General features: G+C 42.5%; 1 protein-coding gene across 1 annotated transcript in view; it reads right to left on the reverse strand.

Moving 5' to 3' along the window:
- The window catches only part of nxn (nucleoredoxin), a 58,464-nt gene that overhangs the window by 3,933 nt on the left and 31,728 nt on the right, over positions 1-22,803 (reverse strand). The window contains exons 2-7 of the mRNA XM_020620707.1: positions 11,734-11,851; positions 9,657-9,790; positions 5,792-5,892; positions 5,597-5,703; positions 3,301-3,480; positions 2,488-2,612 (exon numbers count right to left, since the gene is read on the reverse strand). Of these exons, the coding sequence (XP_020476363.1) occupies positions 2,488-2,612; positions 3,301-3,480; positions 5,597-5,703; positions 5,792-5,892; positions 9,657-9,790; positions 11,734-11,851 (765 nt within the window). The remainder of the gene's footprint in view (positions 1-2,487; positions 2,613-3,300; positions 3,481-5,596; positions 5,704-5,791; positions 5,893-9,656; positions 9,791-11,733; positions 11,852-22,803) is intronic.

Here is a 22,803-nt window from a genome sequence, read left to right on the forward strand (position 1 = left end):
ACCTTTAAATGTCTGTACAAATGTTCATGGCAAACCACCCAAAAGGTTTTATGACACTTCAGTGTGGACCAAAGTGAGCTAAGACTTCCAATGGCATGGCTAAAAATATAATTATTATTAATAACTGTCACAGAAACTTTTTCTTCTCTGTATTTCATCAAAAACAGAGAAGAAGAAAGAAACCGAGTGTTTAGACTTGAGCATTTGCTTAAAGGGCAGCCTTGGAGTGTTTATGCAACCTACTGTAATCCAAGGGTGAAGCCATTGTTTCTCTTTTGGGACACACATTCACACAAAATCAAGCACAGGAAGAGAAAGCTTGGAAGAGCAGATTCACAGGCAACAGTCACTGCTGCTTGCCACAAATAAATCAGTTAAATTCTTATGTGATTGGATAATACCACCAGATCTCATTTTGCATGCAACAACCAGCACATGGTAGAAATAAAAGAACAGATATTCCTTTCTTTATAATATACTACACTGGTGTGGTCTTCTCAGTAGGGTAAGAAGAGCTTGTATCACTTTGCCCAGCCTGGCCTCCCCTAGAGAGACTGCCAACATACTGCTGTCTCATGGACACAGAAAACCCAGCAGCTGGCCTGGCAGGGAGCATGCAGCTACCAGGGCGAACGCAGGAGTCTGAGCCCAAAGCCTGAAAAGGGAAGTGATATCCGACCATGACCCCAGTCTGAACTAGAGTGGGGAAATTATACCTATGCTACACGGTTGTAAGGATATCTGGCTTAGCATGTGTGCCACATGGGGAGAAAAGCAAACCTAGACTGCAGCTATAACACAACAATCCACTGAATCAATGCAGTCCTCCATTGCAAGAATGCTTCTTTGTGTTAGGTCAAATAAATATTGGCACACAGACACTGCACACAAAACAGTATCATGTCAAGAGCTGTTCTTGTTTTGTGTACGTATACAAGTGTCATTTCAAGGCTGACATCAGGGCGGAGTGCCGCTGCATACACATACACATACACACACCCACACACACACACTTAGCACATGTACAAAAAGCCCCATAGCCGAAACCTGAGCCCGCACTTTGGTGTGTAACAGGAGAAATCAGAGTTGTCCTCCCAGAAAGAGAACTGGGAGCAAAGGGAGCTAGAGGGCAGAGAGCAAGCGAACTGATGAGAGGTAGCTAATCTGGTAATTATGTCTGCTGCTGTTAAATTCACCACTTCTGGAAAGGTCGAGGTGGAACAGCATGTGATAACAAGAGTAATGAAAACTCCATGGTTTGTCCCACACAGGGAAGACAAAGACAGAGATGGAGCAGGAGATGCAAGGATGAGGGGGAGGCAGTGTGAGCAAGTAGAGAATATCTGCTGACACACTCTGGTTTTACCCATGGTGACAGAAGCACATGCTTGAACTGTGGGTCATGGATAGGAGTGAGTGGTTCTCTTGCAAGACACTATAAAGCAGCTAAAAGATGGGTCTTTAATGCTGTAATTCTGACAGTTGCCAAGGTGTTGAGTGCGGATACAAACCAGAGACTTAGAATATGTGATTAAATCCTGAGTGTATCTGTAGGCAGATAACAAGAAACTGCAATTAAGATATGATGGAAGGTTATTACTGATTTTTGGTTCCCTTTTGTTTTTTATATGGATTGCTTAAATGGGTCTCTTTAAATAATCTTTGTACAGCACTTCACATCATTTAAAACAGCTGTAAAAACCGCACTGGATCAAAAGACAACCCCACAGATCATTTTCACCCAACACAGTTTCCCTCAGCTCTATAGAGAATTTGTGTCTTTTAGATCAATGTTTTGGTTTTATGGTTTTTCAGTGAAAAAGCTCTAACAACCCACTGTACACTACAGCATCAGCACCAGACTGTCCACCAGATGATGCCGACGACATTATTTTTCAACTCCGCCCGAGGGGTAAACTGCAAACACGGTGCTTTTAGGGGTCCCAATCAAAATGTTTGTTTCTGTGTAACAGAAATTTTTATCAGCTGCTAAATTACTATCAGGTTTATGCGACTGTAGGTATTGGCCTGAAAAATCCAGCATCAGTTGACAGGTGTCACTGCTGAGAAAGACACAATCTACAGTACTGGAATAGTAGTAGATGTAGTACAGGAACCACGTTCTGCAGCTAGCAGCCAGAAGACATTGAAACTACAGAACAGCTGAATGCACATTTGTATAGTAAACAACATGTGTTGTAGCTAGCTAGCTTTCTACCTAGCCAAGCCATAGATGTCTGTACAGGGTCATACAGATATCTGCAGAGGTTAACCTACTCACACACTTTTGCCCCCACCTCATCCATTTCCCAGTTTTCCAGCCTTGCGCTGCAGATGGTGCGCGTCAAGTGACAAAAATTGGGAGGGGCGCAAACCGGCCTAAACGACACCAATTGTGATGTCATATTTGGCGCGTGCCACTGGGTGCATGGGTGAGAACGGTGAGTATAAGCTAGGTGTCAAGCGGCCTCAAGTAGTTTCTCTCACCTCTCCAGCCACAAAAAATAATAGCGGCATCTCCTCCTCCTTGGCCTTGTACTTGGCCATGAGCTTCTCCGCTATTGGTTGAATCAGCTCCTTGGCTGGTTCCAGCTCCCCCTCCTCCTCAGCATCTGAATGAACAAAGAAAGACAGAAATATGTGTAAAGCATGAAAAAGTCCACCTGGGAGAGGAAAAATGCACAGTTGAGTGAAATTTGAAGCAAGGAAGGAGAGATGACTGGGGGGCAGATGATCTCAAAGTTCAAGGTTCAAGGATTTTACTGTCAATTCACCATATGTGCAGGACATACAGAAAATTGAAATACCGTTTCTCTCTCACCTAGTACTGGGTGCCATAACATTTAGGTAATTAGGATAAATCTAAACGGTACAGCCAATAAGCTGTGACTCAGAACTGTTTACAGTCAGTGACAGAAGTGCAAACAATAGGAGATTGTCAGATGGTTCCACATCACCAGGTGATGAGGTGCAAATAGCATATGAGGTATACATGGTCAGTACTGCAAAGGTGATGAGGTCACCCAGCAAAAAAACAGTCAGCAGCAGATTTACATATAATATAACAGACGGTAAAACTGCAGAGGTAGTCAGCCCCCCCCCCCCACCCCCTACTTCTTTGCATCTTTTCTGTATTAGCATATAAATGGGTTAAACGTCCCACAGAACTTTGGACCTATTTGACACTGGAAGAATGTTCTAGATTCTGATATTCAACAACTTCCATATAAATGCCACTTCATTCAGACAAAGCCCCATGTTAGGCTGCAGGGGCTGCATCATAAATGTCCATGTACTCACCCACAAACAAGACGAGGCAGGGCCCCTCGTGGAGCTGCACGGCGTTGGACTCGCTGAGCTCGAGCACGGGCCGAGGGTGCCAGGGGAAGAGCCGGCACTCCGGGTCATTCAGCACCTCCACGCGGCCCTGTCGTGTGATCATGTGACCCTCTGTGTCCAACAAAATCAGCGTGGGAATACCTGGAGAGGAAGACAGAAGAGCTCAGGATGAGAGGAGGGGAAAAATGGGCAGCAGCCTGGGAGGTGGTCTGGGGGTCTGGGGAATTTCTGTTCATCATGGCTTTGTGGTACATACTGTTCTCTCTCCCACTGAGAGTCTTATTGGCTGGGAGAGTGTTCTAGACATTTCTGACCAGCTTTTTTCCCTTCGCTGACTTTTACCTCTCTATCTCTGTCTGATCCCATTTCTGATATTCCTACTTTTTACATGACCCTTCTCATCAGCTCTGGCCATCCCTCTGATTTCACTCTCCTTACATCGTTAACAGCCTTATCAGAAAAGAACACCATCCCTCCACTATCAGCAGTGTATTCTTGTTTGCGCATGTAGACTGAGCCAACAGAGGTGGGGGCCATCATGAACCGCAGTGGTTTGAGCACAGGAGAGGGGCAGTGTTGACTCATCCTCTGTGCATTCCTCACATTCTTTGCAGGAGAGGCCACCAGCGAGCTCTTGCTAACTTCATCCATGGCACTTTGCACATATTCAGAGAGAAGAACAAGAAACAGAGGGGGGGGTGCAGGACTTCTGCAGCAAGCAAGACTTCATAACCGGCCCACATTCCTCAGGCTGCAGGACAAGCCTGTGTTGCTGTTTGCCAGCCCAGCACAAAGAACTGCCAGTCACTGTGTCCGTGTTGCAGCGTGTTATACATCTAAACCCGGCAAAAAAAAAAAAAAAATTCTGTCCTCTCAGAAGACCTGAAACGACATTTACCATACAAGTGTTAATGAGTTGTAGCTCCTAGCTAACCGGATAATTCTCATAGAACAGAAACATCCAAACCTTATTCACAAACTGCCCAAATACAGACAGCACGTCAGCTGTACCACTAGGGGCAAAAACACAGACCACTGCTACACTGTAATTAAGGATGCCTATCGCTCTGTCCCCTGTGCAGCCCTTAGGATGTTGGACCAGTGCATGATCCATCTCATCCCAACCTGTAGACAAAAGCCTGTGGTCAAAAGTCAGAGCTACAGACCTGCTTTGACTGCACAAACTGGAGTGTATGTGTGGCTGGATGAACCTGGATGAACTCACTGACACTGTGACATCATACATTAGGTTTTGTGAGGACATGTGTGCCCACCAAGACCTTCTGCACATACAACAACAACAAGCCCTGGTTCACAGCGAAGCTCAAGCAGCTTTGTTGTGCCAAAAAGGAGTGGGGATGAGACCCTCTATAACCAGACTAGAAACACACTGACAGAGGCTATCAGAGTAGCTACTCTGAAAGGACGCAAAATCAATGTTTGGCTAATGACCTGTCGTCACTGTGGAGGAACATCGCCGGTTACGGGGGTCCTCTTTGTGGACTTCAGTTCAGCGTTCAACACCATCATCCTGGACATCCTCCATTCCAAACTGGCCCAGCTCACTGTGCCTACCCACACCTGTCAGTGGATCAACAGCTTTCTGACAGACAGGAATCAACAGGTGAGGCTGGAAAAAACCCCCACTTCTTGCACCCAGACTATCAGTACAATGACTGCACCTCAGGGGACCCCTCTGTAAAGATTGCAGACAACACATCGGTCATTGGCCTCATTCAAGACAGTGATGAGTTGGCCCACAGACGGGATGCTGAACAGCTGGCCCAGTGGTGCGGTGGCAACAACCTGGAGCTGAAGATGCTGAAAACTGTGGAAATGACAGTGAACTTCAGGAGGACCCCTCACATGCTGGACACAAACTGTTTGTACTCCTCCCCTCTGGACGGCGCTACAGGTCACTGTACGCCAAAACAACCACACACAAGGACAGTGTCTTCCCTCAGGCCATCACTCTCATGAACAGTTAATCCATGCTTATATGTAAAACAAGATACGGCAAACACCAGAATGCAATAACTAATAGATGTAATCACTGTACATAAAATATCTCATTGTTAACTTCTATATATGTACATATTTAGAAATAGATGGTTGTTTGTCTGCTTGCTTTTTTACTTCTTATTCAGTTTTACTTGGTGCACATTGGGGGCCATTGAGCTAGAGTCAAATTCCTTGTATTTTAACATACTACAATAAAGTGTATGATTGATTGAAACAAGAGGTTGCTGTAAAATACCTTGTATTCCATAGAGTCTGTTGAGTCGTGATCGTCGAGCCTCATCTGAATATGGCACTGCCAACCATGGCATCTCGCTGAAGTACTGCTTAAAGGATTCCTCGGACCTGGAGAACATGATTTGGTGATTCTGACTGTTACCTTATTTGTGTCCTGGACAGGCAGAGACATGTGTGTCAATAAATATGATCTCACCTGTCAGCACTGACAAACACGATCTCAAACTTATGACCTGACTCTTTGACGGTTCGATAGGATTCCACCAAGACCCGGGTCAGACTGCGGCATGGCGGGCACTAGCACACAGAGACAGAGGATAGAAAAGGAAGTGAATGAATGAATTTATACTGTACTTAATGAGGCAAATGACAGTTTGCTGCAGCAGCAGCTTCAAATGTTTTGGGTATTTCCACAACTCATCACCAAACACCTTCGTACAAACCAGTAATTCCCTCTTGTTTAGTATCCACTTTCTTTAAATATAGCCCAACCACTAATCTCACTGTAATACTCTAGCTCGAGAAAGTATTTGTTTTCAGTGTGTGTGTTTGGAGAGCGCTGGTATGGCTGGCATTAAGATGATGTCAGCTCACCATGGCAGCAGGAAGTTAAACAGACTAGTCCAACTTCCACCCTACTTCCATGCTCTGTGTTCTCTCTCTCAGCTTTTTCTCCTTTCTGTGCTCTCCTACTGGTGAACATACTCTAAAGGACAAATGCTGATTGTTAATATCAGACAAGGCAAATAACCTACTGACCTCAGGGGTAATGTATTTTAATCACCTGCTAGAAGTTTGCTTTCAGCAACTGTCCAGTGAGAGCAAGGATGGCAATATTTAAGGAAATGACATTACATTAAACTGAAAAATACAAATACTGTATATTATATTAATATGTAATAAATTGAATTAACAATAAATGCTACAATCTGTATGGGAAGTTTGTGATGCACAATATCTTATATATAAATATTGGAACATTATCAATGGAAGTATTTGGTCAAATATATCGATATTATTAATGTCATGAAGTTCTGCAGTGTTAAAACTGCATTAACTAAGATTTAGCACAAATTCAGATAGATCAATGTTACAATGGTGAATTATCATCTTAAACGTGACTGAAAGCTCAAAAAACGAGGTGTAGCTATGTTGTACTTCTATGCAGAAGCAACAGTTTGTACAAGTCTTGTGAACTCTTGCTGGTGAAACTTTTTTTTTTTTTTTACTATGTAAAGTCTTATGAAGAAGTTTCCTTGAATGGTCGTATTCTCCTGGCTGTGCACATTCATATCAGTTTGCCTGACATCCACCAGTGCCAAATTAAAAGTGGGATTTTTCGACTGCACATGGTCTTATGGAAATATTTTACCTCCTGCTGCTGCACTGTGACCAGAAGACATGGAGAAAAATATAGGACCTGAGGTTACGGCATGCCCGGGAATGTTCCTGTACACAGACTTATTGTTTTACCTGACAGGGTCTAACCTACAAGCAGTTGGTCAGTGAAGACCCCTGGGGCAGTGAATGATCAGCTCATTAACGCTGGATTCCCCTGGAGCACAGTAGCTGTTTGTTTTGACTGCTTGAGGCCAGTGTGCATGTGGCATGTGATGTTTTGCTGGTTGGCGAGAGAATTCTAACAATCCATGATTTTATTGTTGGTACAAGGCTATCTGTTGGGAATTTATGTGTATGTGCTTGCCTGTAATGCGAGGGATTTGTAAGGGAAGATGCAGCGATCACTGGTTGAATTTACTGACCTTGAAGTTTCTAGTACTCAGTGGGACTTAATGGTAAGTTTATGTCTGCATTATACCAGTTAAAATATGGGGTTTGTTAACTATCCTCTTTGTTTAAAGTGTTACAAATCTCTTTTCATCTGTACATATACCGCTGTTTACCTATCTATGGAGGAGAATTTCAAATTAATTAATGGTCCTGCAGTTTGTCATGTTGTCCACTTTCATATTCTGTTTCCAACATGACAGGTAGGAATTGAGGTATTGTCACTGTCAAGAATGTAGCTTATTTGTCAGTGTTTTTTGTTTGTCCGTTGTCCTGGTTTCCTGACAGGTCTTGTGCCGAAAAACGTTCCCCCGTCGAGATGTGTTTCTCCTGTTCAAAACTCTGTTTCATATAGCAACCCCCTTAGTGGTTGTGGTTAGGACAATGTTAGGATTCAGGTTAGGGGAAAAACATATTCAACACAACACCTGCAACAAGAGTTGTGTGTATTCACCAACTATCCTCTCATTTTCAGGAGGAGACTCTCCCTGTTTTATCATTCTGAAATAATTTCAGGCTATCTGGTGCTATGATGGGTGCAAAGATAATCCAGAGGTACCCAAGATTTAACATTAAATGGCCGGAAATGAACAAAATTAGCATGACATGTCCACTTTAAAATCCACACCGCACCATCGGCATCATTAGGAAACTAATATTAGCATTTCAGTTTTGTACCTTTCTACTAAATTATTCAGGTTGTGATTTCAAGTCATTCCAACTGACTGTTACGTTAGCGTTTTGCTGTCCAACTAGTGGAAACCCAAGCATTTTCCTGGATTAGCAAATAAAATAATTTTGCTCAGTTTGCTAATTTTTACTTGGTTTTGGTCCTGGCCACACAGTTCATTATGTCAGACATAACACAGCTTTTTAGGGAGATGTTAAAATTTACACCATCAACACAACTGACTAAGGGTAACATGACATTTCTTGTTTCACATACAACTCATGGTTACCTTATAACATTTCACATGTCAAGAATGTAACATTGAGCACAATGCAATAGTGGCCACACCATTAATATTGTATTGATATTACTGGGGAAAAAAACCTTCTTCTGTATAATTTGTTTGTATTACTGCTTTAGATATGGAAAAGGACCCTTGCTGCTGCAATGCCACTGAAAACCACAGGCTCTGTGGGTTCTATTCTATATGTGTTAGTTCTGGAGCCGCTTATTACCGCTGAGCTGCCTGACTGCCAAGTCTCTGTCTGTAGTGACCATATATGACGTAGTTTCACAGATAGGGCAGAAGGGGGCAAAAAGGAGTGGACTGAGAAAAGTAGGGGGTACTGCTGAAGTTCGTTTGGACTCTCACTCACTCACTCACTTACTCTCTAACAATCAAAAGTTAGAGGGTGCTAGTTAGTTAGAGCCGCTTTAACAAGCAATGCCGTACTATGTTTGTAGGGCCACTTGGGGGCAGCGGAAACAACTGGAGACATAACAGTGATATGGTATGGCTTTGCACTGTTGATATGGTGAACATATCTATCAGTAAACAGTTGCTTATTTACACATGGAGTACCATTAGCATTAATTTGGAGTTGTGTTTCTGGACACTGTCCAGTGTTCTCTCTCTTTTAGCTCTATTTTTGGTCTCTACCAATGGAAATCTATCGAGCTTTAGCTGCTAAATTCTCCACTATGTTCACCAGCTTGTCGCTATCTGCATCTGCTGTTTGGTGCTGGGTATTTGGTGTCCAGTTGGTTACTAGAGTTTTTTTTCTTCTACTGAACACAGCTGAAAATGACATCATCCGTGAGAGTCAACCAAAACTGTAAAGTTGCCAGCTTGTGCCAGATGCTGGCATTGCATATTTGTAAAATTACTTTAATAGCAAATAAAGTTACTCAAGTAACCAAGGGGAATGTGATTTTGTGACTTGTCCTTTTCAGTTTTGTATGGGTCTGGGGTTTGAACCAGCCGCTCTCTGAGGTTGCGGCTCTGGCAGCTGCTGTGCTGACTGGCCTTGGCCACCTGCTCTGCATGTCATTTGGAACAGTCTACTGTGAGACAATAGTGATGATGTCAGTGGGGTGTGGTGACCGATGCTAACTTTAAAAAGGTTGAGAGGTGATTGTGAAAGGACTGACTGGGACAGTTGACCACTGCTAATGTAAACACACCAACACAATGGAGTTGCCTCCACCCTCCTGCTCCCCTCTGCCCTTTCTTCTCTGCAATATCTCTGTGTTTTTACAGTTGGCCTGACAAGTTGGGGAAAAAAAAGGTCTTCTTTGTCCCATCTCTGTTCTCTGCACTCACCCAGTGTGCTGAGAAGTACACTCCCACATAGTGGCCCTCAAGAGAGCTGCTGTCTGTTGTCTGCCTGTTGTTCCTGAGCAGAGGCCCTGCCACCACCTCCGCAAATGGCTTCGGGCCCCAGGGGAACTCCAGACCTGGGAGAGGGTAGGAAAGTGGAGTGGGCAATGAAAATAGCATAATGGAAAGGATAAAACAAGAGTTAGCAGCCATGCTAGCAGCTTCGTGAGGCTGTAGCTAGACTTTGCACCAATACAAAAATTATTGTACTCATAGTGGCAATAGGGAAAAGGTTATGGGATCATAATCACCACAGCCATAGGGTATTGTGCCCTAAGAACCAACCCTGGAGCCACACCATTTGAGTTGTTTCAAGTTATTTCTAGTATCAATTAATCTGACAGTTGTTTTCAAATCACAAATGGTGAAAATACTCATTCCAGTATTTCAGAAGGTGACATCTTCATACATCTTGTTTTGTCTGACCAACAGGCCAAAGAGGAAAGATGTTCAGTTTACAGTTGTGGAAGCCAGAAAATACAATGAATAGATTACTGAAATAGTTGCCAGTTAATTTTCAATCAATTAGTTGACTAATTGTTGTAGCTGTAACCCAGACACACTTTTTCTGTTGGTGTCACAGCATTTGTACTTGTCATATATACATTACTTACTGGCTTTTCTGTGATCTGCTTTTGATAACACAGCAGAATCAAAATACAGTTTTAATGGTGACTGAAAGCCCTGCCTCTTAATAGTATCAGACATCAGGGCTGCCAGAAATCCTTCCCTCATGCTCTCTTTCACACTTTTCATTTCCTTTTCAAGGTGTCTTTATTGTTACCATCGAGCTCTAGAGACGCATTTGGTGCAGCCGAATTAAAAAGGGGGTAATCATAAATAAAACCCTGTATAGCTGGTTTATAATGGCCTCTTTATGTGAGTGCGGTTGTCCAGGGCTTCATTAGGCAGGAAAGACAGGTCTGCACTGCAATGGCGTGGCCGTTTATTGTTGGCCTGATTGTAAAAGTGCACTCCATCTTTACGCTGCAGGCTGGTCTGCCGCCACTCATGTCAGGCCTTTCATGAAGAGTGAAAGGCACAGGGTCCTCAATTGTTCACCCCTCCCAGTGTAGATGTACTGCAAACTTTTACTGCCCTTTTCCTCTGCTAACGTTGCTGAATAGATCTGCCATGTCAAAGTGCTCTCAGTCTGCCTAATGCATCAAAATTGAGCAAAATATACAGTAAAAAAAGAACAAAAACAACAACAATGGCCCATTTTTCTTTGAAAGTGATTGCATCATTAGAAAATGCTGGCTAATCACATGTCCATGTACATCTTTGCTATTGAGGCCAGAGATTAATCTCTTCTGTAGCCACATCCAGTTGGAAGAATGGTTAATGAATCATGGAAATAACACTGGAGGCCTGGAATGGCTCTCATTAGCCAGACAGTAAAATCTGTCACAGTCCTCGTGCAAAATCCATTCTGCTTCGCCGTTCTTTTGCCACAGTGCCGCTATTCTCCCTCCTCACATGACTAATGGCACTTTTTCCCTTCACACTGACCAAACAGGGTATGAAGAGGCAGTGTTTTGAAATAGTGAGGTCCTCTCAGCCACAGAGGACATCTTCTGCACAGGAAGAGAATGTAGGCTCCCTCTTGTTAATTCTCTGTCTCTACTTCAAAGTGAAGAAATCATAGGGTTTTACATGAGGGAATGAGAAATGGACATGCTATAATATTCTGGCAGCACCATATAATTACAGTCGCATCAACACAAACGAGGGAGAAAGTTATTGCAAAATGTTTAGCTAAATACTGAAGGATGGAGGACTGCAGTGTCCCCACTGGGAGCTCTGACCAGGCACCTGGTAGACATCATTAGTCCGATAGTTCTGTCAATGTGCATCCAGGTGTAACCTTAGTTACTGCACTCGCTACATTTTGGTTTATCTAAATGTCTCATGATGCCTCGTGATGACATATGTGAAGATGTCTATGTCATTAAAGCTTCCACAGAAGAGATGATGACATAAAGACATTTCTATCGTGTTCTCCACATTGTTTTCTCACCTTTAGGGTCATCTCTGACCACCAGCAGACCATTCCGACACACCACCTTCCCCGTAGCTGCATCCACAAACACCAGAGAAGGGATGCTGGTGACCTTGTACTTGTTCCACAGCTTCATCTAAACTTCAGATAACACATTCACATTATTGTGATTTCAGAACTGGAAAATCTGTGTGACCCCCTCTAAAAATGATATCTTCAGTGCAGCAGCAGTATGCACACCAGTACAATACAAAACTAAATGTCAGCAGCAGAGTACTATTTGTGTTTTACAGGACAAACATCCTCTATGTTTAAAAGTGACTCAGGAGACTAGAAGGTAGAAGCAAAAGTACAGAAGCACAGTCAGCCCTGAGGTGAATTAGTAGAGGGTGAGAAGCGCACTGCTGCAAGGGTGATCTAACTTTAAAGAGGCTGGATTCCAGCAAACCACTGTCCCTGCTGGATCGCTGCTTCTCTGCAGTAAAGAAGAAAGTTCTGAGCACTTGAATTATTGCCACTTTCTGGATATACAAGTCATACTTTGGCAGGCATCTATGAATGCCTGCGGCCTTACATTTCATCATAACAACAACAGGACAAATTGATATTAATATAACCTCATAAGTCAGAAAAGACACTTTACAGCCAAAAATCTTTGTGTGAACTGAACTCATAGACTTCAGCTATCAGTGAAGTCCTTAACAAATAAAAGCAGATCAAGCAGTTCCCATGTCAGAGGAAAGAGGCCGAAGTTTTGAGTAGAAATTAGTCGTGTCTTGTAAAGAGCAGCAATTTGCACTGTGCAGAACTGACACTTCAGCAAGCAGGTGGGGATCCCTCACATGAAATCGGCTGAGAACATTTAAACAGGAAAAGGACAATAAGGAACACTGCCTCCAGAGCATAATGTCCCTTTGTTTCACCCCGTTTTACTGAATGGATATCCTTCGAGTTCACCTGTATATTGGATCAAAGTGATTTTTCAGGGCACTGTGTAGAAAAAGCATCATTGTAACTGTCCAAATGACAGGTTTCATTTGAGAAGTGGGTTTATGTTTGTTATTAATAATGAGTTATTATTACTATTGAGGAATTGGTTGAAATGTCATGAATGGGAAGTTGGCTCGGACAGAGAAGAGACATACAGCCCCAAAGTTATTTTCTGCACATGGTTTTAGAGGCGCAAACAGTAAAATGTTTATATGTTGTATTTGTGCTTAATGTTGTTCATTTGCCTCTATTTGTACACATTTAAGATTCTTTATCATTACTTTGTCTGTAGTTTTCACGGTGTCTGAGGAAACAGAGAGAGAAAAATAAAACTTTCTGAAGACATCTGTACGAAGCGTGAGGACCCTTAAAAACTAGAACTAAACTAGTGCAGCTACAATCATCTTTGACAAATGAACATATTTTTCTGTTGTCTAATATATATCATGCCGTACCAAGCAAAACACTTCAGTAACAGAATAATGATTTTTCTGAAGGCTGCAGTAGTTTTTCTATTCCTTGGTTGTGAGCCAAGCGAAGTGAGCACTGCTTTCCTTAGGGCTCAGTGAAGTAAGCTTTGGAGTTTGGTTACCACTGAGCCCCAGATTGATGAAAACCTTTTGTTGCTCTTCTGAAAAATGCGACTTCACTGCAGGAGCACATAGAGAGAGGAAACCTTGCATTGAGTGTTTTACTCATAGTGTGCATCTCATCTGCAAGTATATGACAACACATGTAAACTGCAGAAGTCAACCACTGGCCCCCTCTGTCCACAGGGGTCAGACAGCCCCACGGACAAGACGACCTGGAGCCTCCTAACTATGTTGGCCTGGAAGTCCCTCAAAAGCAAACTTCAGTGCATGTGCTGCAGTCAGTTTTACCACATGCTCCATGCTGCTCTGGAAACTCAATCTCTCCTCACAAATTGATGGGGGTTAGGGGCATTAACTATGAATGTCTCCAAAAGCTAAACGTGCATGACACTGCATCTGTGGAAGTCAGCAGCAATTCATTCAGCTGCCTCCTGATATACGGGTTCACGATGTGGGATTGAAAGATGGATTTAAATGGAGGCATGTGAGAGGGTCATGGGAGAAAAACCAAAGTGACTGGGTTTTTTACCTCTAAAAAGTCAAGAAATGAATTCCACATCGAGGTCCAGTATTAGCCGCATGTCTATAAGCTACAGTAATATGACTGTGAAAACAGTCAGTATGGAAAAGAGAGGTAGTGATTTATGATTGAGACAAAAGCAACTTGGAAAAAAAAATCTGCTTTTTGTAATAGATTAATCTTACAAGACACTTATGAAGCCCTTAGCTAAAGGCCTTTGACTATTGTCTGTATCTCATGGCAATCCATCCAATAGCTGCTGAGATATTTCAGTTTAGACCAAAGAGGTAGAACCACCATCATACCATCAGCATGGCTAAAAATAGAAGCCACCAAATCTATCACCATGTCACTACAGGCTAGTACACATCCTTCCTAGATCATGTTTACAGCCACCAATTTACTGCATCCTAAAATGTTGTCTGCCTGGTGATTTGGCTGTAGATCAGAGTAGCTCCTGGATGCCAATTCATTCAAGAGTTTAGATTTGCCGTTACAGTGAAAGGGGCTATTATGATTTCAGGGCAGATGAATGATCTTGTAACTACAAAAGCTACATGTCCTGGAGTCTGACGCAAATGGACAGATGTCAAATAGATTTCAGCACCATATAAGACCAGTCATTGTGCCTGGGTGGTGGTGGAAAAGTGGGAATCTCACACTTGTCACAGCTGCATGTGGAGATTTCATTACCTACTTCCTCCAAAATGCTGAAGACAACAGCTCTTGTAGTAACAGCACTCTATTCCCCCTTCTGTCCCCGTCATGAATACAAAACATGAGCCTCATATGCCACAGCAATCTATTTCCTATTTATCAAATACATTTGAATATGTTTGTTACAGAATTATCAGAGAAATTTCTATGACTACCTAATTATCATGTAAACTGCTTGCAGTCTCTATTCACTCCATCATAAGTGCATGTTGCCACTCTTAGCATTCTCTAAGGGGGCTTCTGTTCACTGTCGATATCAGCAGAGTGTGTAACTATATAGCTGAGCAGGAGGCTTGGCTATATAGTTACATACTGGCTTAAGTATGCCAATAACCCCTGTGTAGAGCCCACCAACTGTTACGACTCCAGGGAGAGCTAGAAATCCATACTAACAATCCATTTGCTCTCTTGGACATGCAGCCATTAGCTTCACACTACGCCCGGTGCTCATCATGCTAAATTGGCTCACGCATGGCTGCAGATCCACATCCAGAAGGAGAGCAAATCAGCCCACTCTGGGGCCTGTGAATCAGTGTGCATGGTCACACCAAGCCTAAAATGGTTGAAAATCTTGTTGCCCCATGATTAAAAATAAATAAAATAAAATGCAGATTTTTCTGGATGCAGTTGAATTTCTTTGATGGGATTAGTGATTATATACATTTCCTACCTGTACCCATTCTTGGAGGGAAACAAACCCAATCCCAAGATGTCCACATTTCCATTTTACGTCATGCACAGAAATCAGGTTCAGGCACTGTTGTGCACTGTTGCAGTTTAAGGCAGCAGCACTTTAAAGAATGTTATCTTAGGTGGAGAACCCTCAAACCTCTGTGGTCTAAACCTTTAAAATCCATACACACTTGTGCTTCAGTTTTAGCTTAGACCCATTTGAAACCCTTGCAACCTTGTTCTGCAGTGAAATTTGGCCTCTGTCAGTAACTGATGGGTTTCTACAATGGCTGTACTGTGGTGAGTGTAACCCTGTTGAGAGGACTAGAGTGGAAGAAATTTCATCACTCAACATGCCCAATTCACCTATGATTATTCAAGATTTGCCTCCTCACAGATCTGCTTTCACTGCGCCGGCCAGGCCTGAGGTATCTGCCAGACGCTCCCATCGCTTCTTGTACCACTACAAAGGCAAGTCAGCCTTTCACAGCACAGGATACGAGAGGTTCCCCCATTGTGATGCCGACAGCAGCTCAGTCCTTTATCTTTGAGCATTATAAGCAGGACAAATGGTAAAATTCTGTTTTTGTATTTTACTACTTTTCATCCAGAACTGACAGTATTCCCTATTCATAACTGTGTAAAGTATGTGTGGAGTTCAATTGAACCCATTCAGGAATTCTGTTTATTATCATCATCAGGTGGAAATGTTCCTCATATAATTGCTTCATTCATGTCAAGTGGAATTTATTGGCACAATTTACAGCACAAATTGGGAAAAACAAGTAACACTGTCCACATTATTCAGAGAGGACTCAGGAAATCACACTGTAGTTTGGTATGATTTAAGTCTTCACTGAAATTCATGCAGTGGTCTCCTGCACAGAAGAGAGAATGGTCAAGTGATAAATAGCTTTAAAGTCTTCCCATACAGGTTGGTCATTAGGTGTGTGAAGCTGTTTGTTAGAAAATGGGGGGTTGTGTCTCTGATGGACTGACCAGTCCCCTCTAGACATGTTCAACCAATGCACATCTTTTACTGGGACTTTTTTATTGAAAGTGCCTGCAGGCGGTGTGATCTCTGACCGTAAAGATTTACGGATGCAGGGGAGAGCAGGCTGGTCTGCACTCTGTGTTTTCCTCTTGGCAGCCACTAACACAAGCTTCTTTAGAAATCAAGTCATCACTTGTGCAACACAGACAAATTTATCTGCAAATGAATTCAAAACAACATGTTCGTGCAAAGCAACATCAACAGTTCGTTCATCATGTGTCGTGCAGCTTTCAGGTTAAAATCGAAAACATTCTGCGTTTTCTTCTCAGTCCTCAGGTTAAACACAGATTGGAAACGAACTTCTCTTGCTCCCTCATTACTTTCTCCCTATATCTCCATTACTATAACTCCCTTTTGGCTGGGCCCCTGCAGCCAGCTTTGACTTACATTCCTCCATGCTGCACCCCGCCTCTGCTCAATCTGCTCCTGAGGCTCTCAGTAACTGCCTGTATCCACTTCAAAACCCTGTTGCTGCTCTTCATGGCTACAAAAGCAGCACTCTCCTCCCACCTCTCAGCCATACTTCAGTCCACACTAGGGCAGCTAGTCTGTGTTACTTAGGGCTCCCTTATGTGCAGCTCTGACCTGACTATCACTTTACCCGGTCAAGAGCCGTCAAAGCCATGGCATTACATGGTGAAATACACATCTCCAACTCTGTGACAGCTGCACAGTCACTGCCCTGTGTTCTTTCTCTGTGATGACCTCTCTCAATATGCCTCAGCTCATTTTGCATGTCTTTTTTATTTTGTTATTTTTAGGGCTTTACCAACAGTCCTCCTTGCACCACTGGTGTAACATTATTTTTTCCATTTTCCAGCCTTTTATTTTATTTTTTTCACTCAAGTGTCAGGTATATTTCTAGAATAGAAACGTACAGGCCACTCGCTCCAGCCTACTCCACTGTGCTCATTACAGAGGCTCATCCTGCACTACTCAGCCATTGTGATGGGCAAATGCACTTCCCCGAAAATTGTCAAGCTGAACGTGCACAGCGGGCTTCACATCATGCCTCTTCAAAATGTCGCTGCTGTCTCTCCTGTATTTTATTAATACTCTAACATTCTCTGGCCGAGCCATTTTGGCAGCGGTTCCTCCAGATGCATACACGGGCTAAATTGCTTTTTCAATAAAGCCCCCTCCTGTTGCCAGGGCAACTGCGCTCCCTTCTCCAAAGTCAGGACATGTCATAGAGTGCCAGACACATTGTGGTCTGTTAGTTAATAATTCAGTGATAAATTAGTGGTTTTGTGAGGAAAACAGGTGCCAGAATGTCAGAGGGTTTAGGGAGAATAACCCAGCCTGGGGGGGTGTTCTCTCCAGCCTTATGTAGAGACACAAAAGTGACAGCTGAATACAGGGTTTAAATCTAAACTTGGACCCTGTATGGCAAGAAGTCTTTATGTAGTGTAGAAAGTGGCACAAAAAAGCAGGGAGGGGACTGTAAAAGAGTAAAAAGCTAAAAAGCCAGGACTCAAATAGGTATCTGCAGCATTTTCTCCCCACAGGCACTGGCTGCCCATGAGGCCTACATTGTGTGAGGTCAGAGGTCGGGACGGCAGGGGGTGCATTCTTCACCATCAGTGGTGTTTAGACCAGTCTGTTTACCTCCCTGCCCCCCACAATTCATTGCTCTGTATTCGTATCTATCCCTGTCTTTTTTAGGATAAATTACAAAGAGCTAAACACATTCAACCACAAAAATGCAGCTTTTTGAAACTCTCCCTCACTCAAAAGAGAATAACAATTAAAACAGCGGTCTTCTAGAGACTGGCATGCGATTAGAGACATGTCTGATTGCCAGATGACCCATTCTTGTCACACACACACACACACACACACACACTTCTCCTGCTTTATTGTTGCAAGCAAGCAGTAAGAGTAAGCAGCAGTTTGGGGCCGTGGGGCTGTGCTGTCATGTGCCAGCCCACGACTGGAAAAGATATTAGCAACCAAGAGTTTTGGTGTTTTAGTGGGACTCTACATTTTAAATCAACAAGCTGTTATATGATCACTATCATACACCACATACATGATTTTGTCCTAAAGGCCTACGGCTATAAAGCCAAACGTCCCAGGAAAAAATGAGCATCCTCACCAGCTGATCTACTGTATGTAAATGAAGAAAACAGCACTGTTCTGATATTGTAGTCTAAATCCAATTTGTCCTAGTACTGTAAAACAAATGAGGAGCAGCAATAAAAATTAAAATTTATCTAATTTCAATCTGATGCGAAACAGTTTGGCTACTTAGCATACATACTCTACGTACATTGACACGAAAGACAGATATTAGATTTGTGCTCTTTTATTCATACTAGTTTCATTTTTTACTGTTACAAGAGTAAAGGGTTTTAGGGTGAGAACCAGCAAATGTGTTTCCAAATGTAACACCACGTCACTATGTCCCCAAATCAAGTAAAAAGCAGGACAGTGCTGTTAACATTAGCCTAAACTAGTATCATTCAGAAGCAGCTAACAGATGCCAAAGAGTATAGAAATGCTACACAGCAGACTCGGCTCTTGTAGCCCCACAAAATGTAGTAATCTAAAAACAAATTAGTAATCCTAACACTGGGTTAGTCTTATGCTAGTTAACCATACATGCTGACGTTTACACATAACATACTGTATGTAGTCTCCAGCAATCAAAATGACGGTCTTTATGACAGCAAGTGTTAATAAAATAAAGTGAAAACACCAAATGTTGCTGAAAAAAGTTCAACATGCAGACATCTTGGTCTACATGTTGAACCTTTTTCACATCTGTCTGCACAAACACAATATTGCCTGTGAGCAGTGACGTGAATTCAAGGTAACATCATCAGGTTATTCTCTTCAGGTCAATCATTACATTCTGCTCAAAGCACATTTCAAGTGAGCAGTAATAATTTACCTCTAGTACACCAGAGGACAGAAGCTTTTTGTGGGAACACTGCGTCATAATGTCTTAGGTAGCTGTAACTCACACATTCCACCATGAGCCTGCATTTCATCAAGTCAAGGCCTGCAGGCTCTGATAGACGGACAGAAAGCATATAAAGCTGGTCTGGCACTGGACCAGCTCTATCAGTTGCCTTAGCATGACCCCCTGAGACGAACGTTATACACTCGCAGCGATCGACCAAGTCATGACTTGGAAACTCTTGAACCAGAAGGTAATACAACACACAAACTTTCTCAGCTGTAATCTGATCTAGCATGGAATGATTCTGGGGTCAACGTCAGATCGCACACAAACTGAAAACATCAGAAAAGCATTTTGTATAGCCTCATTTAGTTTGTGCCTCTTCACTATAGGGAACCTCAGGCCATTCCACATTAATAATCAGACAAAACACATCAGAATAAGCCTTGATTTTTATGCATGCGCTTTTAAAACTTGCTGCTCAATTAGCTACACTCAGCAAACAGACCCACAGCAGCCGTGAATTAATTCCACCCATAAGGCTCCACGTTACCGTTTCCTGGTGCGCAAGTGGGGTGGGCGGTTCAGACAGCTTCCCTGTTGTGACCGCCGTTTGACCCCACATTTAACTCCCACCACTCCTCCTCCTCATTCTGCAGCCTTAGGATGTCTGCTGAAACTGCGCCTCAGTTCCTGATCCCATCACAACACAACACAGTAATATTTATGGAAATTTACAGGGAACATTGCAAACACATCAGTTTGATTTTGTGCACAATCAGGGCAATTTTGAATTCTGTATGCATCAATCTGTGTAGCACATCTCCACATTTAAATGGCTGGTAATGACTCAGGTGAGTCTTTTTTTTTTCCTGTGCTCACCCTTTCAATCAGCAGGAGAGCAAGCTGTGTGCATCTTATTCCAGTATGAAGCTGCTTTATAATGACATCCAAATAGCGACCACGTAAATACCTCCTGGTTTCACAGAGACATTTTAGACTAATGCAAGTTGGACAATTTCACAAAAATACACACTCCATTATTATAATCTTAAAAAGTTGACTGGTTGACTGTAAGGGCCATGTTTCCATGGTAACAATTACAGATACCACCTACAAACAAAAAGAGGAAAACATATTTCTGTCTGTTTGATACAGCTGCTCAGTCAGCCATGTTTTTTATTTGGTTTGGATTAAAAAAAAAAAAAAAAAGACAATGTACCCAGAATTAGCCCCAGTTGAGATAGAAAAGATCCAGACAGCTTTGTGCAACAAATGAATTTAGCTTTGTGTATCTGAAGCCTAACTAATAGACTGATCTAAGTTACAAAGTTTATATTTGTGAAACAGCAGCAGCAGCATTAAAAGCCAGACAGACATGTAAAATACAGAGCACATGACAAAAAAAAAATCTTACAACAAGCAATGACAACAATCTTACAAGTTCACTCCGTATCACACTGTGTGACATGGGTGTAATAAAGTCTTGGGCTCGTGTTTTGAATGTGTAGCAATTTAAGAAAACACGCTTTGACCACAGCACTGGCTCATCTACTGCCTGCATCAAAAAGGAAGAAGGAGAGATCGTGATTTTGTTCACAAACAAAAAAGTAAAAAAGGAAGACAACATGAAATGTGATTTTGCAGCATTAAAGCCAAAACTGTACAGTCATACATTATAAGTGCCATAATGTTGAGACACTGGGCAGGGTACTGTATATTCCTGGTCCAACTGTACCCTTCACAGCCAGCGAGGAACCACATAAATCACAGTGGCACCCTCCGTCCGCTCTGCCTTAAAACAATACTGTATACAGGTATACTATTTATAGTTATATGAGGCTGACAACCTCTGAGCATCCATATCTCCAGATCTCAAAGGACTGTGCTGCTGTGGACCATGATGGACAATGATGACCTGCCACACTGACTGCTCCAGTTTCCTGAAGGAAACGATGTTCTTACTCTGCCTGTGCTGCTTTCACTTCTGCATTGACATTTTATATGCAGTCAATCTGTTTCCTCCTCTAGTCTTATGCTCAGTAAAAGTCGCATCTGTCTGCCTGCCGCCCTGTGCATTTTATAGCTAAGTTGTACATTTGGACCCCTCTTGTTTCTCTCACAGCCCCCCCATTGCCTCATTCTTGGCTTCTCCCCCACCCCACCCTCACCACTTTTCACAGCAGCAGTGACAGATTCCCATAAGCACCCTCTCAAAGAATCTGTCCATACTGGCCATCTGAAGAGCCTCATGGGCAGAGATTTTATTTTATCCAGATGAAGTACTTAAAATAAATAAATAAATGAATAAATAATAATCTGCCATCAAGGCTGTGCCACTTGTCTGTGGATGCACTGGGGTAAGGCATGTACACAGGCACAGTGTCTGCAACCAAAAAAAGAAAAAAAAATCCATTATGTTATTAAATTAATAAACAATTTTGGTCTATAACCAATGCACATAAAAATGACAAATGGTAAAATGTCTTGTCAATTTGAATGTGCTTAAACTTTAGGTCAGCTCCCACAATAGAGATGCTATTTCACTGCGTTTACATCAACTACAGAGTGACTCACAAAACAGGATTTTAAAAATAGTGGGAAAAAATAAAGATAAATAAAGGTAAACGGAAACGGAAAAAAATAGAGCAATAAAACAGGACATTAAAACGCACTGTAAAAATGCTTCCCTGTACAACTGAGCTTTAAAAGAAGCTACTGATCTGGCTATCCTCGGATCTGGCACAGTCTTACAGACCTCAGGAGCCCCAACAGCAAAGACCAGGTGACCTTTTGTTATAAACCGAGTCCTTGAAACAAACAAGTGGTTATAAAAGGCTCGGAGTCGAACCCCCACTGAGCCTCCAAATAAAGATCCATCAGTTTTCTGCATACTTGAGGTCAGGACTGTGATGGCAGCACAGTAAGCAAAGTCTTTTTCCCCCTCTTACAACTTCCTCTGGCTTCTTTGGGGGCTCTCCAAGTGCTCCCAGTACAGATGGGAGACTGGAGCAGTGGGGGGATTTCTATCAGGTCCTTGAACAACCTCAGCTCACTGCGGAGGAGCAGTGTCTTGTGCCTGCTAGAACACCAGAAGTCTACGTTAGACTACTCAAACAGCAGGGCTGCAACTAATAACTGTTTCCATTTTCTATGAAATGTTTCTCAATACACATTTTTAGAAAAGAGTGAAAAAGGCCCAAATTATCAAAATGTATGTTTTCCCAACACAATCTGCCACTATTGCCTGAAATCACGATGAAATGAGAAGCTCCAGAACAGCTCCCAAATCGCCTTTAAAGGCCGAGACTGAACTTTAAACCTCAACATGTTATTTGAAAATCATATCCAGATGACAAACATGCTAAAAAGAATGTTATGACAAGGCTAAGATCACTCTAGGTACATCTTACATGAAATAAAGCTTGTTCAACAACTGAGAAACCACAGCTGTGGAGAACCAACAGGGACTCTTCCAAACAGACCTTGCCAACATCTAAATTATCATAAACATTATACATGATGAAATGTTGATAGTGACAAATTAGGTATGTCAAACAAGTTTCATGTCTCTGCTGGCTCATTTCCTGCGAATGTCTTACTTTAGAAATCAGTCTCAAAACATTTGCATGCT

The sequence above is a fragment of the Monopterus albus genome, unplaced genomic scaffold (assembly GCF_001952655.1).
Source record: "Monopterus albus unplaced genomic scaffold, M_albus_1.0 scaffold246.1, whole genome shotgun sequence".
Lineage (NCBI taxonomy): Eukaryota > Metazoa > Chordata > Actinopteri > Synbranchiformes > Synbranchidae > Monopterus > Monopterus albus.